Consider the following 15331-nt stretch of genomic DNA (forward strand, 5'->3'; position numbering starts at 1 on the left):
AAAGTAACGCCCTTTTCCCGGAAGTTCTCTTATTATAATTTAATTTTAACGCACGTTGTTTTAATTTTATAGAACAAACCGGAAAAAGTAGTGTTGGTTCCTCGGTGGCTAGCTTGACAGACGGCGTTAGTTTCCTTCTGCCATCCATCAAACCCTGTTTGACATTTGAAGGGGTACAGCTAACTGCATTATTTAGTTAACCTGTTACGGATCGTCTGGAACCATGAGATTTTCGTCTAAATAGATCAGCGGCTCTTTTGCTTGCTTCAATGGGTTTTCGAGTGAAAAGATGATCGCCTCACTTTCTCGGGGAAGTTTACTGGATGAGGTGCTGCACGGAGGTTTTAACGAGGTAACGGTAGTTTGGTTCCTGTTTTTGCAAGCAAACCACAATTACGAGTTATTGTGTAGTTTCGACAAGACTCAAACTTGACATGTGATGTGAACTTGCATCCTTTGTTCTTGTGGACGCAAAGAAAAAATAACGTAATCGTTTAACGTGTTTTTTTTTTTCAAACAAGTCAATTTTGTACAGAAGCTGACGTTGCTTTGCGCGTGTAAAAAGTACTCCAAATACGACTAGTAATGTGCAGCTAAAAGGTCCTGTACGTATTAGTAAAAAATGTTCAAATGTGTTGTTAATGGGTGGCTCGTGTATCCCGGACAACAGTGGTCACGTGATTGGACGGAACTTGTAAAAAAATTGAACGCATTCCTCTGAAATATATGCAGAGTGCGATTCAACGCAGGGTTACCTCTGGAAAATATTTTTATAATACCGTCCGTTTTTACAATGAAAATTAAAAAAAAAGTGGATTTGGATTGTCGTACAGATGGCTGACCCCGCCCCCACCCTCTTTGTCCTGCATACTTAATAAAGAGGCCGTTAGCATTCTTCTGACTAGTACGTCTCATTCGTAAACAAACGGGAATTATTTTCGACATTATTTAAATTGAAGCCTGATAAGTTTATATGTTTTTTATATACAGCAACAACTGGCTACCTACATCTCCTGGGTGAATGCTCAGCTCAAGAAGAAACCTGGACTGAAGCCCATCAGTGTCCTCAGGAGGGATCTGCAGGATGGAGTTGTTCTTGTGCAGCTCATTGAGATTGTCGGTAAATAAATACACATGCGTGCGATGTATTCTTACATATGTACAGCAAGGCTCAAAATAAGCAGCTTTGAATGGCTGTTATTAAAGTTAGTATAACACATAACCTTGAGAGGACATAGAAGTAGGGTCAGGACCAACTGCAATTAACCTGGACGCTTATTTCGAAGTTAAATTACCTCTACAGGATGACTCTACTTGCAAAAAGATGTCACACTAACAAGAAGTGTAATGATGCACACGTTCGTATTATTATCCCCTTATATCCCATGTGATCTTTGTGGCAGCCGGGGAAGTGCTTGAGGGTGTTTATTTGGCTCCTCAAAGCAAAGAAGAAAGCAGAAAGAATGTGGAGCAGGTGCTGCACTTCATCTCCTCCAGACATATACACATGCCACACATCTCAGCACAAGGTACTTCATAACGTTTTCTATAGATTCTGAATTTTCCTTTGAATTTGAAATATTTGTATCCGCGTGAACTCATTCATACTGTGTTCTTTCTGCAGACGTTATTGAAGGTAACCTGAAATCTGTGATGAGGATTATTCTGGCCCTGGCCAATCACTTCAAGCCATCAGCCAATCACAGAGTTGCCTTAGAAAGTGGGAGGGTCTCAACAAAGGGCGCATCCTGCCACAACTCTTTGTCCACGATGGTGCTGATGCAAGATGCTGCTGCGACTCTTACATCAGCCCGATGTGACGCCTCATTGCCTGCTAGTGCCTCACGTATTCACAGGTATGGTCGAGGCATTCGTTATTGAAAAATTATTTTAAAAAAAATATATATATAGTCGGTGTAACCTCCAAAGTCAAACGCTCCAACAGTGGTATGAGTTTTTTAACCATAGTTTGCTCTAAACAAACAAATTTGACCAAGTATATAAATACTAGTGCTGGGAATTTTCAACTGTCTCACGATTCGATTCAGAATTGATTTTCAACTCAAAACGATTTGATTAAATTAAAAATGATTCCTGCCTCTAAGTGCAAACAATCGTCATACTATTTCAGTCTGCTTTGGAAGTTCGAAAAACAAAGGGGAACATTTTATTTTACATTCATTAATTTTATAAGGAACATGCCTTTTTTTAAAAAAAACAAAAAAAAAAACAACATATGCACAACTGTTACTCTCTGCTACTCAGTGTTTGGTATTGGTGCCTACTTAAGTGGTATTGAACATTCCTAAGAATAATCATTAGGTCTATTTTAAAGGATAGTGTGTAAGATTTAGACAGTTTTAATTACGGACAGCAGGAGGTGCTGCAGGTGCTGCATTTACCATTGTCCCTAGCTATAACAAACATGGCCGCCTTCGGAGAAGTGCCACCCCCCATGTAATATCATTTAATGATAACTAAACCTATGATTGTATTCAAGTGATATTGTTGGTCATTACCAACACATTCATTTGGAAGTTTTTGAAATTTACAATCATTTAATTCATTCCTTTTTAATGAAAAGCGGTCTAAATCTTACACACTGTCCCTTTAAGTATGTCCTATGTGGCTTTTCAGTTGCCAGAGGTCAGATGTGGACAAGAGCGTGTGTGTTCGTGCATTGGTGAAGCACTACGAGAGGGGAAACTCAGACGAGCAGGACAATGCACAGACCAACAGGTAATTAAAAATCTATACCAACGGGTAATGGGTCTCAACACTCATCTAGTTTAAAATTCAAAATTTCCTGCAGCTATCCCCTCAAAGCTACGAACTGGGAAACACAGAGCTCTCATTGAATTTTTATTTATTCCTTTTTTTTAATTACAAGTTCCAAATGTTTTTTTTTTCTTGCTTTTGCTTCTGGTTAAAACCTCATTATGAACCAAATGTGCATAAGGTAAATTCTAGCTATTTTTCAACTGGTCTTGATATATTGATCAGGTCTATATGTACATGTACGGATATATGTCCGTATGTGTGCGTATGTATGTATGTATATGCAGTAAATATGTTTCCTCGCCTGCCGAGCCTTCTTCATTCCTGGCTCCTCTACCAGAGTACTAGTTCCAATTGTTTGTCCTTGTGAGATGAATCAGGGAGATGATTTCACATTCATCATCATATAGAGGAGGTGGCTGATCGCTATTCCAATTTTGAACTGGGGTGGTTTCAACCCTATGCGGAGCCCCACACTGTTAAAAATGACCAGCATTTCACAATAATTACCTGTATTCATTTACAATAATTTGTTGTAATATTGCAATGAATACCTGTGTAATTAAAGTAGGCTTGGATTTGACAGTAGTTACCTGTTATTCTACAGCAGTGCTTCTCAATTATATTTTGCCAAGCCCCCCCAGGATAGGGCAAACCTTTCGCCCCCTCCACCAACACCCCTCAACGCAGTGACTATAAATAAGATTACTATCAATAAAAATTATATAACTATACCTAAACTTGTATCATTTTTTTACATCAACAAAAAAAATTAAAAACAACTTTCAACAATTGTTTTTTTATAGCGTTCATATGGGTTACAGGTGAGTCTAAAACAGAAAAAAATACCTAGTGCCTGAAGCTAAAAAAAAATAAAATAAAAAAATATATCGCACCAACATGGTAAAAAAATCCCAAGGATTTCACAGTATTCCAGCCTTTCATTACATTGCAAAAGAGGCGTGAATTTGGCACTCAACAGGAAGTGCACACAAGATATTTTAGAAAAAAAATACTTCATATACAATATACTTTTCACAATATTTCCATGTATAGTGTTTAAAGTTTGCGACTGAGACTAACTTTATCCTGTCCTCTCAGCTTACCATGAAAGCTTAATTCCCATGTTTTTATTTTTACTTTGAAACAGTTGAATGGCAATTTCCTGCACTTTCTCTGCATTTTAAGATGGCTTGAGAAAATTTCACAAGAAAGTTTGACTGTTTGGCATTTATATTGACTAATATTTATTCTACAGTATACACCGTTTACTGAGTTGTGTTTGGTGGGGTTAATATGTAAAATACATGTCAATTCCCTGTCAGGGAATCTTCAGTTGGGTTACTTTCACAGTAAATTACTGGAAAATGTGAGCATGACTTTCACAGTACACATTGTAAAATCACATTAAGCTACTGTACATTAGTGCATTATCACTGCTACTGTACATTAGTGCATTATCACTGTAAACACAATGTAAAAGTAGTGCAAAAGGTTGTAAATGATATGACTTATTTCACATTTAACTTAATGTTATCAAAAGACAAATATGTGGGGGAAAAAATTGTGGGGGGTTGAAAATGAGGGGAAAAAAACTCATTGTGTACTCTGAGAAATACAGCAGTTCTAAAGATTAGCAAAAGAAAATGCACCCTCAAAGCAGACTTTATACAGCATGAATGTATTATATAAATTCCTCCAAAGCACATGCTTTATTTATCCAACAAGGCTAACTTGTACTTATGGCTTTGGCCTCACCATCGGTTGTAATTGTTGGAATTTACTATGCAGTCTATTGTGAAATGATGACGATCACAAACGCCCGCTGGTTGTTTTATGGAAAATAACACTGTAAGGATGAAAAATTAACATTATAATATATTTTAGATAGATAGCAAACAGTTATTTGTCCGTTCAAATATGTTTTCAAACCATGGGTAGAATATAAAAACTTTAGCGTACAGTTAGTGCAATGTAATGTTTTATTGTCTGTCTTCATCACCCGTTTCTCCATTTAGAACAGTGGACTACATTCTGCCTTTCATTTGTATGTTTTTTCTTGCCCGATGGAGCATATGACGGTTTTGTAACATGGTGTGCGCGTGTGTGTCCAAAGGCGAATGATAGAGCGAAAAAGAAATAATCAGCCTCTTTTCTCTTCAGTCACATGTCCAGTCTTGTTTTAGACTTGCGCTGCATCATACTGTGAGGTGTTTTTACAATTCTGGTTACATTTTATTCAACACACACAACGGCAACAATTTTTGGATCACATAGTTCTATGCTGCACTACTCGAAGTTCTTGTGTATGCATTAATTCGGGGATCTGCTTTCGACGAATGTGCTGTGCCGGTTGCCATGGTAGCATGTGACTAGCAAGATGCAGAAGGCGCGTGTGTGCGCGCTTGTGTAATAATGTAGAAGATGATACACTAGCATGAGCCTGGTACAACTCAGTACAAGAGCAGTCAGATGGGGGGAACACAGATTAAATGGTAAGACCAGACGCTGTTAGTGTTCAACTTTGTTACAAAATGAAGTTTGCTGTTAGCTAACATGTGAATATTTCTTACTGTATTTTTTTATTTACTTGCACGTTGTAATCTCTCTTTTTTCTTTTTTGAGTCTCAGCTCAGTGAGCCCTTTAGCATCCCCAAGAGCTCCACCCAGCACCCAAGCAGACCGCCTGGAGGAAGATTGCTCAAAATTAGAGAACAGAAGTTAGTATTACATTTCATTGTCACCATGTGTGATTTGTGCGTCTGTAATTGTCACGTATCTTTACGCGCCCGCAGTCGAGTCATCTGTTACCGTTGCGGAGACGACCTGGGAGGATTCCATCAGTGAGACTTTGGAGAAGGAGGTTGAGGAGACGCGGAAAATGGTGTCTGCTTTGCAGGTAGGCAAGTCGTTACAGTTTAGAGGGACTTTTTCTGTGCTGTTGACATTTCAGTTCACTACCAGCCCAATTAAAATGGAAATTTCACTCATATAGCCGTTAATGTCAGTGAATTAGTTGCATCACTCACTGTCTGCCCAGTTGAAATTGATCTTTGACGTCTTAGTCTCAAGTGTTTATAGGTAGGGGATTGAGTTTTGATTTTGTGCTGTGTTGTGTAATTGCACATCAAGGACACCAGATGGTGCTGTGGCGCTCTCATTGTAAAAGTGTGCAGGGTGAGAAACTTAAAATTGCTGCTTTTTCTAAATCGCATAAATGATTCATGTAATTTAGAAGAAAATCAGCACAATGCTTTATACATTTTTCTTCAGAGTAAATACCTCAGATGTTGGTATTAATGTTCCAGTCAATTTACATTTACTATTATTTATTCATTAAAAAAAAATCAGCATCAAGTGGTTCAGTTGGTTAAAAATGTTTCTTGTTTTTCAGGCACTTTGATGCACTTTGAGCATTTTTTTTCAGTTTCAGAATAAGATGTAACCTGTAAAAAAACCCATTAAAAGTAAAGTTAACATTTGCAGAAAGTTGATTTAAAAGGACAGTGTAAGATTTAGACAGTTTTTCATAACAAACAGTAGGAGGTGCTACATTTCCCATTGTCCGTAGCTGTAACAATCTTGGCCGCCTCCCGAGAACTGCCACCCCCCATGTAATATCATTTCATGATAACTAGACCTAAAATTATATATAAAACATACTGTTGGCTGTTAAGAGCACATTTATTTTCAAGTTTTTAAAATTTGTAATAATTTAATTTATTCCTTTTTAATGAAAAACGGTCTAAATCTTACACAGTGTCCCTTTAAAAGGCATTTTTCTTTCCTTATTGTTAAAAAGAATACAATTGTAGGTATCCTTATCCAATTATTATAGCTAACGATTTCATTTATAGGGGGACTCGCCTAATGTCTTTGCGAAATGATTGGTCTTTGCATAAATAATTGAGATGCACTGGATTAATTGAATCGACTTAATCTATTTTGCATACGCTAGGCTCAAGGATACTTTGACTAAGTTACTAAAGCTCAAATTGAGGGAAGATCACGAGACCAGAAGAGCCATACCCCACTTGTATGGTTTTCTTTGTTTGCTAAAACCTCTCAAGATATTTTGTTTGTTGCTAATTTTCCTCAGCTCAAATAGAAACTGTGCCTTAAAAATAGCACTGGTTTCACTGCAGACACATACCTGTATATATGTTTTTCCGCCCTCAGACAAAAAGGAGCCAGCTGAAGCAAAATAGGTTGCTGATCGCTTCATTGACAGAAAGTGGAACACTACACTTGTGTTCACATTAGCATTAACATCTAGCTCTGCTCTGCTCCTACTCAGGCAGGTAAAATCCTTCGATCAGCCCGAAGAGATTCACAATAGGCGGGAGTTCACATTTGCTCAATGCCAGACATTCAGCTTTGCTCCAAGTTGTATTTCATGCAATTTAAGGAAAAATATGGGCAATTTTAATAGATAGATAGATAGATGGATACATAGATACATAGATACATAGATACATAGATACATAGATACATAGATTGATTAGGACCAGGCGTGTTAAGTTACATACCTTGAAGGGTCACACTGAACACCCTTCTCTCTTGCAGAAGATAAGTACTTAGACTCATGTTGTGTTCTTTGTCTCTGGTCTCTCATTGATAAATCTGATTTAGGATTTACTTGTATCACTGCCACTGATTGATAGCAAGGTGTATAAGCTGAACTCTATATTGGTTTTCACCACCTGGCATCAAATGATGAATTTTTGTTTTTCTGTATTTAAGGCCCTGTTGCTGCGAGGCTCTATGCCAGAGGAGCAAGATCTGTCTTTAAATTTAGATGGAGGCCATCCCGAGCAGCAGCTGGTACATATTTTCTTATTTCGAGCGTTTTCATCTTTGTTGGATGCCTCCCACTTTTTTCGTATCTCTCTTTTGTCTTGCTGGCCGAGCTCTTTGTGCTCCTCATAGATCACCTTTCATTCTCTTGACACACCATGTGTGTATGTGTGTGTGACTTTGAGGCAACGTGACGACCGGGGTGTCCCATTTCTGTGCGTTCTCACACTCCTCACTTTTTCTCACTGTCTTTCCAGGTCCTCATCCGCAGCCGTTTGTATCAAAGTATGGAGGAATCTCGGGACTTGAAGGTACGTTTTCAATACACCATTAAATTTGGCAAGCTATTTCTTGCTATGTCGGACTTATTAATGTTTAACTTTCCTGTTTAGAGGGAACTGTTGAGTTGTAAGCAAGAAATGAGAACCCTCCAAGGAATCAAGGCAAGATGCATGCATAATTTAAGTGGCACATTACACTTATAGAACCTCTAATATTGCTGCATGACATGGTAACTTGCTCGTAATGGTCAAAATAAAGGTTGTTTTTGTTGATGTGATGAAAATTCCAGGAGGCTCAGCAGCAACGTCTGTGCACCCAGGAGGCAAGCATCCTTCAGCTAAAACAAGAGCTGCTCCGAAACAGCATTGTGAAAGATGAACTAAACAATCAAAAGGTAATTAACATAGAACATAAATCGATCACCGTGTTTGTCATTTTCAATTGTAAATACAGGATGTTTTTTCCCCATAGACGGAGCTACAACGGAAGCTAGAGGAATGTACCCGACTGTGGAGTGACTGCAAGGTCTGTAGTATTGTAACCCAACACCTTCCGTTGTCTAATATGCTTTATTCTCTTGGCATTACGTTTCAACAAAAATGTAACTATATAATAGGCTTGTTTGAGTACTATTATTCAAACATAGAAACAATGGTCTGCAACAGCAGGTATGGTAATAGTTTAAATTCTGCCTGCAGAAATGCACTGGACTCATAAATCAGACTGTGCAAACCTAATTATGAGTGAATGTTTATTTGCAAATAAACTATATTTACATGGCAGTGCTCATTTTACCTCTGAAAACTGTTGAATCCCCGGGACTCGCAATACTAAAAAAGTAAGTAGAATGCAGCATATGCGTTCTGAAGTGAATGTCTTTTTATTGGTGACGTTTTTACCCAAGCACTGTGGATAAGTATTGTATCTTAGCATGTTCCGTGGTGACATCGGTCTGGTGACGGACGCGCCTGGTTAAAAGGAAGTTAGACAACGCTTCAAAATAAAACGTGACAATTTGGGTCACGTATGAAATAAACAGCATTTTAAATTGGAGTTTTTCCCGAAAGCATAGTCGTAACAACGATCAAATTGTCATCTACTTGATTAACTCACAATTTGGCTCATCAGTACCAGTATTTTTGTAAGCAAAGATGTGCTCTTTTTTTGTCTTGATTGATGTTACTTTTTCCGCAAGATCGAAACAAAATGGCGGACTAAGTTGTTAATAATGTTTATAGGTCATCAAGTTTTGTTCAATAAAAGAGAAGATGGACAATAATTTATATTTTGATGTTTAAAAAAAAAAGAAAAAAGAAAGAAACGATGCGTCCAAGGGGTGCACGTTGATTTCAAATCATGTGTCCCCCGGCAAAACGTTTGTGTCGCGGACGTGGGGACGCAAGCAAACAGGAACAGTGAAGGGTAATGGCATTTCTCCAATTTTTCAATCAGGCTTAAAAATTGGCCACAACACTGAATTATGAGAGAATTTCTGTGATTTTTCAATTAGCCTTGAAAAAATGGCCACGGCACTGACACAGCTTTGATCATAGTTTTTAATGATTTTCTTATGGCTTCAGATTCTGGTCAAGCCATTATTCTGCTGTTGTTGCTCCTCGCAGCAACATCTGATGCTGTTGATCTGGTTTTATTGTTCTGTTTTCGTGGGCATTTGGTGCCTGGCCTATCTTGATTGAAATCATACCTAACCAATAGAAATTTTTTAGTCCAGGTTGGTAGGGCAGTGTCACTTTATACAAGCACCTTAATTATACTTGCACTAGACTCCAACGATTCACACTATTCTGTTTACACTGTTAACAAGCACCTTAAGTATACTTCTGTACTGGACTTATGTGTATCTTGTGTATTTTATTTCTCATATTTTATATCTCGACTTGAGGATACTGCTGGAAATGTGAATTTCCCTACGGGGATGAATAAAGTATCTATCTATCTATCTATCTATCTATCTATCATCTTCAGTGTCCCTGTCTTGTGGAGTTGTCCAAGGGTTGATTCTTGGCCTTTTTCTTTTGCACTGCTTGGATGAGAACAAAACATGGATGGCTTTTTTTTTTTTTTTAGTCCTCCCACCTCTGTCAGTCCCATGGAGTTTGGTTCCCTAACCCAATCTTTGAGGCTTACAGTAACAAACCTTGCAGTGAAGCTTGTCCCCGCCCTTGAACTTGATGCCCCAGATTTCTGCAGTTTTGAAGTTTATCTTGTTTCAGCTTACCAAAATTAAACCAGTTTTATCCTAACATGGCATCGAAATCTCAATTCATGCTTTTTTTGGTCCTGGAATGACCGATTGTATATGATTGCTTATATCTGATTCTGAAAATAGTAATATACATATATAATATATAATCCGATACATTTTTGGGAGGATGTTGTGTTGCTGTTGTCGAACCAATATCTGAATTAAATATAAAATCAGGACACCCTTATCATATAAAATGGCATACAACTGATTTATTGATGATCAAAATTGTATATTAATTTATTTGATAATTGATTAGTTGTCCATTAATCTGTACTCTGGTTTGCAGTACTAACTCCAAATCTTTTTTGTTTTTGGAGTTAATTTGTCTATTTTCTCCTTTGAGTTGGCTCTCCTTAACACATTTTTCTTCCTTAAGAAGGAAGTTGGACAGAAGGACAGACTTGTTCAGCAGCTCAAACAAAAACTTGAAGAAAGCCAAAAGCAGCAGGTACGGCTGTCACACTAAGACACATTTCGTCCTCCAGGTTCCTACTGGGTTGTGTTTATGTGTTTTCTTTTCTTTCTTTGTTTTTTTTAATTAGAGTGAGCTGCAAAAAGAGTTAGAACATAAAAACAGCATTAGGCAAGAAGCAATGCATAAAGATCTTCAACCGGTAATATTGATTGTTTTTTAAATTACACTGCTACGAAATTCTGAACATCAGATAAACATTTGACAATAAACATTTGTTTCCAGATTTCCCCATGCATTGAAAATGACTATTGCTACTCTGAAAATACTGCTTCCTCCATATCAAGTGTAAGTGCTTTTCCCACAGTTTTGCATGAGTGTCCTACTTTCTGTTGTGTGTATATGTATATATATATATATATATATATATATATATGGGAAATCCAAACCAATGTTAATTAGCTAATGCGTGTAAACCCCTGGTAAAAACATAAAAATTGTATATACATATTAAAAATTTAAATCAATCATGGTATAAGTCAGTGCTACCTAAATATATTATACATGCATACAATTAAATAACATAATCAATTAAAAATATAGAAAGGATTTATTTACCTTTGAGCAATGAGCTTGTTATGGCCATATTTCCTAGTAAGGGTAGCCTAGGCTAGGTTAGCTTAGCTTTCTCCATATGTCTTGATTGTCTCCAGCTTTGTTTCCAGATATTACTCGCAATCTTGGGACTCATGGATAACCAATTCAATTTTGAATTAAGCACTAAAATGCATAATAAATGCGATATTGAAGGCACTCTCACATGCGATCAAGACTTTAGGCAGCCATCTTTGTGACCCCGAGCGCCGACCAATAGCAGACCAGCATCTTCGTGACCTCATCACAGCTGACCAAATGTGGTCCAGTATCTTAGGGAGTTGAGACGCCAACCAAAAGCAGAACAGCATTGTAGTGCTGTGTTGCAGCGGAGGCAGTTTGACGCCAACAGAAAGTGAGAGCAATTACCAAGTAACGCATGAAGAGGGAGGCAAAACAACAAACACAAGCAACCTCACAGGTCGTGTGTGTGTGTGTGTGTGTGTGTGTGTGTGTGTGTGTGTGTGTGTGTGTGTGTGTAAATATATCATCTTGGTTGACGTTTACTGCTGTTTTATGTGTGCACTTGTGTGCCTTCTTGGCAGTTCGAGGAGGTCCAGCTGCTCAGAGATGCACTTCGAAGTTTGAGGAATGACTTCAGAGCCCACGACCCGCAGCACCACACACTGGATACCCTGCAGCAGGGCATCGTGTCACTCATTGACAGACTACATGCCGTGCATACACACAGGGTACGATGCCGGTGGACTTTATGATCACTTTGACCACACCTCTTTTCAGACCTTCCTTTACCCTATGTTTGAAAAAAATACTGTAATACTGTAAGTACCTTCAAATGAATGTCCAGACCCAGTCAAACACTGAAGTGACCAGTTGGCATGCTTGTGCGAAATAGCTGGCGGATTGCTTCAGTGATTGAAAGTGGGACACTACACTCGTGTTCATGTTAGCATTAGCATTTAGCTTTGTTGTGCTTCTCCTCAGCACAGGTAAAATTCTTTGATTAATTAATAAAACATGAACAAAATCAATAAAATTTGTTTTCGATTACAAAATAGCAACGCATATCGATGTAACTACATTACATCAGCTATTAAAAAAATGATAAGAATTCTTATAACTTATTTATTTTACATGACGAAAATTCTCATCCATGGCACTGAAAGCGTTAACTCATTTTGAGTTCATCTTATGTGTTCTATACAAAATATCTATTTTATAAACAAATGGAAAAAAATTGATTTTCATGCAATTTTTAAGGAAAAATGTTGGGATACATTGTGTATCCAGTATATACATATATAGTGTGTATGAGCTACAGTTGCTTTGAGATCCCTGATCTAAACTCTGTAAAGACGTATAATTACGTCTTCGGGATTGAATGAGTTCACATGACAGAAACATAAAAATCAATACTGCCTTGCTTGTTTTTCTTCAAATATCCTTATACTGCAGGTTAGAGGGAAATCTCCCAGGCGCAAAGGACAGAACAGCGACTGTGACTCTTGGCCAAGTAAGTCGAGCTGACGTCCTCTGAGAAACACAATTCTTGCACATTTTTAGTTTTGAATATGATTCTGATTTGTTTCATTGCAGAGGTTTTTCACTCTAACAGTACCTCTGCATCCAGCACTAAGATACTGTACTTCACAGGAAGATCACCCACACCGTCGATGATCAACATACCCAAAAGGTCGATATCATATGAAACGCAATCATTTGTTAGTTTTATGACTGGGTACATTGGTACAGGTTGGGAGAAGTGACTCTCAAGGACGTGAAGGCAGCTGTGGATCAAGAGGGGAACTACAGGTACCATTTTAAGGCCTTGGATCCCGAATTTGGTACTGTGAAAGAGGAGGTAGGCATAAGACAAAAGCATCACAACGGGAGACTTCTTCAGCGTTCATAGATTCCAATTTTGACATACTGTGTGTGAGGACAGGTATTCCTAGATGGCGCCATCGTTCCTGGCTGGGAAGGCAAAATTGTTGCCTGGGTGGAGGAAGACCACGGTGAAGACAGGTGACAACACCGACATGGCTCCTCTTCTCACAATTCTCCATACTGTCTTTACTGACAGTGTCCTTTTGTGTCCTTTTTCCATTTTTAGACCTTCATAATTGCAGACACCCGTGAAACTGGAAGCTTGAACGAGATGATTTGAGATTAAATAGTTTAGAAATACAGGACTGCAGCAGTCAAGAGTTTTTGACTTTTTATGCTGAACTCTTGGTAGAGAAAATCCTATCATACAAACCAGTACCTTGCTACCATGCGATTGATATTGTTGGACCTTAACTACAGTTAAAGCCAAAAGTTACAGTTAAAACCTAACGTTTTATAATCTTTATAAATTGGCCATCTCTTGTTACTGGTGATTCTAAGTGTTTAGAATCACCTTTCATTCATTCATTTTGTTTTTTAGCACAGTAGTCTCAAAAGCAACTGTGGCCAGTTAAAATGAATGTTACCCTTTGGTCTGCAACATGAAAACTTTTTTACATCTTCATCAGTATTATCAACCTTAGCAGTTATCGTAGCAGGAAACTCCTTTGAAAGTGGCACCCGTCACCTTAATGTTTTTTTTTTTTTTTTGTGCGTGTGGCTCTCTGCCTTGCATGTAAATATTCTGGACATGCTTCTCTCAAGAGCTTTTGAATACATGTTGTGGCACTGTTTACTTCCTTTGTATTTTTCCTCTCTATATTTTTGGTATGATCGATCCATAAAATTGATGCTGTGCTATGAATTTGACACAGAACGCATGTAAGAACCTATGCCTTTATTTATAGTATGTGTGTGTACAACTTCCATGATAGGATGATGCTGGATCCATTTTGGTCACACTTAAGCATTGCAGTTGTTTTCTTTTCTAACAAGCCAAATTAAATATGTATCCGTGGTTACCCACAATGGAGAGACATTCATCCTGACCCTGTGCCTTTAATGAAGGAAGGGGATGAAAGAGTTGAGGGAATGAAAATTGTTGTTGTACGCAATCAGTTCTGTGTGGAGAGGAAAGGAGCTATGACTTACCTTTGTCTCCTCCTCTCTTCATTTTCCAAAATTGGTGACCCCAACGTGAGCATAAATGACGACTGTGGTTTCAGCACATCGAGGCCCAGTTCCGGCTCTGATAAATAACACAGGATGTTAAAGATCATGTGGTGGCAGCGTCGGGGGCCTTAATGATAGCCATGGCGCTGCTGTAGGCTGCACCAAGTGTTAACAAGTATGATGTGCTTGAGTAATACCTTATTATAGTCTTCTGTCAAATGCTTGCCATTGCCAAAGAGGAGTTTGCGACTATGGAACATTGTGGCATTGTCCGCCGCTCAAACAGCACACGGGCTTCCCTGCTGCACGTTGGGACCAAGACTGATGGCGTTAGGAACCCCTTTGGCCACTTGAACAATGCCACAATCCCCCGATCGATATCCCATCCCACAGAACCTCTGTGCCCACCTGGCGGGAGCCACCATCTTTTTCTGGTCCACGTGGAGCTCCTCAGCAGACAAAACTTCCAATTCTAGTTTACTGACCTTTGTGGACCACAATCCACTGACCTTTGCCATGACCAAGACCTTAAAGCCATGGTCTGGTCAGCAGCAGCGTTTACAAACAAGTCTTTGTCACTGTTGAAGGAAATGTCAAATAAAGCATGGCTTGTAAAAAAAATAATGTAATAGTTTCATTTGTTTACCAACTACTGTGCCATGGCAACTTCATGCGCCAGCGACGTCTGACAGACGGGACAGTACAATATTTTTTTACTGGATAGCAGAAGGTACATACAGGTGTTCAACCCAGCGCCATGCAGAGTCTGGCCAACTCCAGATCTTGCCGCTTCTCCCCGCTACGGACGTTGATTGGTTGAAAATGACCATATGATCTAATCGCCATCTTGCAGCTCATTGCTAGTCGTCATTGGTGCTTAATTCAACGAATGTTTTTGATTTTTTTTAATTTCATGATTTAATGCAAAGTAAACAAAAGTTATGGCAAACAGTTGTGTGACTGTTCGGCGTCACATCCGAAGTGGATAGGCGTGCAGCGCCACAGATTGCATTCACGGCCGCAAGAGACGGAAATGCAGAGAAAGTGCGCCCCCAGGATGGTTGTGCACAGGATAACTCACCATGTACTGTATGTTTATTGTCCATTATTTTTTATTA

At 38.6% G+C, this 15331-nt stretch overlaps 1 protein-coding gene across 4 annotated transcripts; it reads left to right on the plus strand.

Annotated features, from left to right (window-relative positions):
• The first annotated feature begins 135 nt into the window (after positions 1 to 135).
• Positions 136 to 14811, plus strand: LOC148409027 (dixin-like). Of its 4 annotated transcripts, none has more exons than XM_088441207.1 (21): positions 136 to 352; positions 991 to 1120; positions 1404 to 1529; positions 1625 to 1856; positions 2638 to 2739; positions 5404 to 5498; positions 5574 to 5677; positions 7522 to 7602; positions 7833 to 7886; positions 7968 to 8018; positions 8147 to 8251; positions 8329 to 8382; positions 10503 to 10574; positions 10669 to 10740; positions 10824 to 10886; positions 11738 to 11884; positions 12609 to 12666; positions 12750 to 12846; positions 12906 to 13014; positions 13099 to 13178; positions 13267 to 14811. In XM_088441207.1, exons 1-21 carry the CDS (start codon positions 290 to 292, stop codon positions 13274 to 13276), a joined length of 1905 nt encoding a protein of 634 aa, XP_088297333.1. In that variant the 5' UTR covers positions 136 to 289; the 3' UTR covers positions 13277 to 14811. The 4 variants fall into 4 exon arrangements, with proteins under 4 accessions (XP_088297333.1, XP_088297334.1, XP_088297335.1 ...); XM_088441208.1 differs by having other exon boundaries at positions 10506 to 10574; XM_088441209.1 differs by having other exon boundaries at positions 5410 to 5498.
• The last annotated feature ends 520 nt before the right edge of the window (positions 14812 to 15331 follow it).

The sequence above is a fragment of the Hippichthys cyanospilos genome, chromosome 18 (assembly GCF_059441005.1).
Source record: "Hippichthys cyanospilos isolate Australia breed blue-spotted pipefish chromosome 18, RoL_Hcya_1.0, whole genome shotgun sequence".
NCBI classification, from domain to species: domain Eukaryota; kingdom Metazoa; phylum Chordata; class Actinopteri; order Syngnathiformes; family Syngnathidae; genus Hippichthys; species Hippichthys cyanospilos.

What these genes read in the sequence shown, in the direction of transcription:
- LOC148409027 (XM_088441207.1), top strand. Translation starts at nt 290, where the DNA reads ATGATCGCCTCACTTTCTCGGGGAAGTTTACTGGATGAGGTGCTGCAC. An exon ending in GCAGCTCATTGAGATTGTCG is followed by an intron (nt 1,121 to 1,403) that starts GTAAATAAATAC and finishes TCTTTGTGGCAG; the next exon opens with CCGGGGAAGTGCTTGAGGGT. An exon ending in ATGATCAACATACCCAAAAG is followed by an intron (nt 12,847 to 12,905) that starts GTCGATATCATA and finishes ACATTGGTACAG; the next exon opens with GTTGGGAGAAGTGACTCTCA.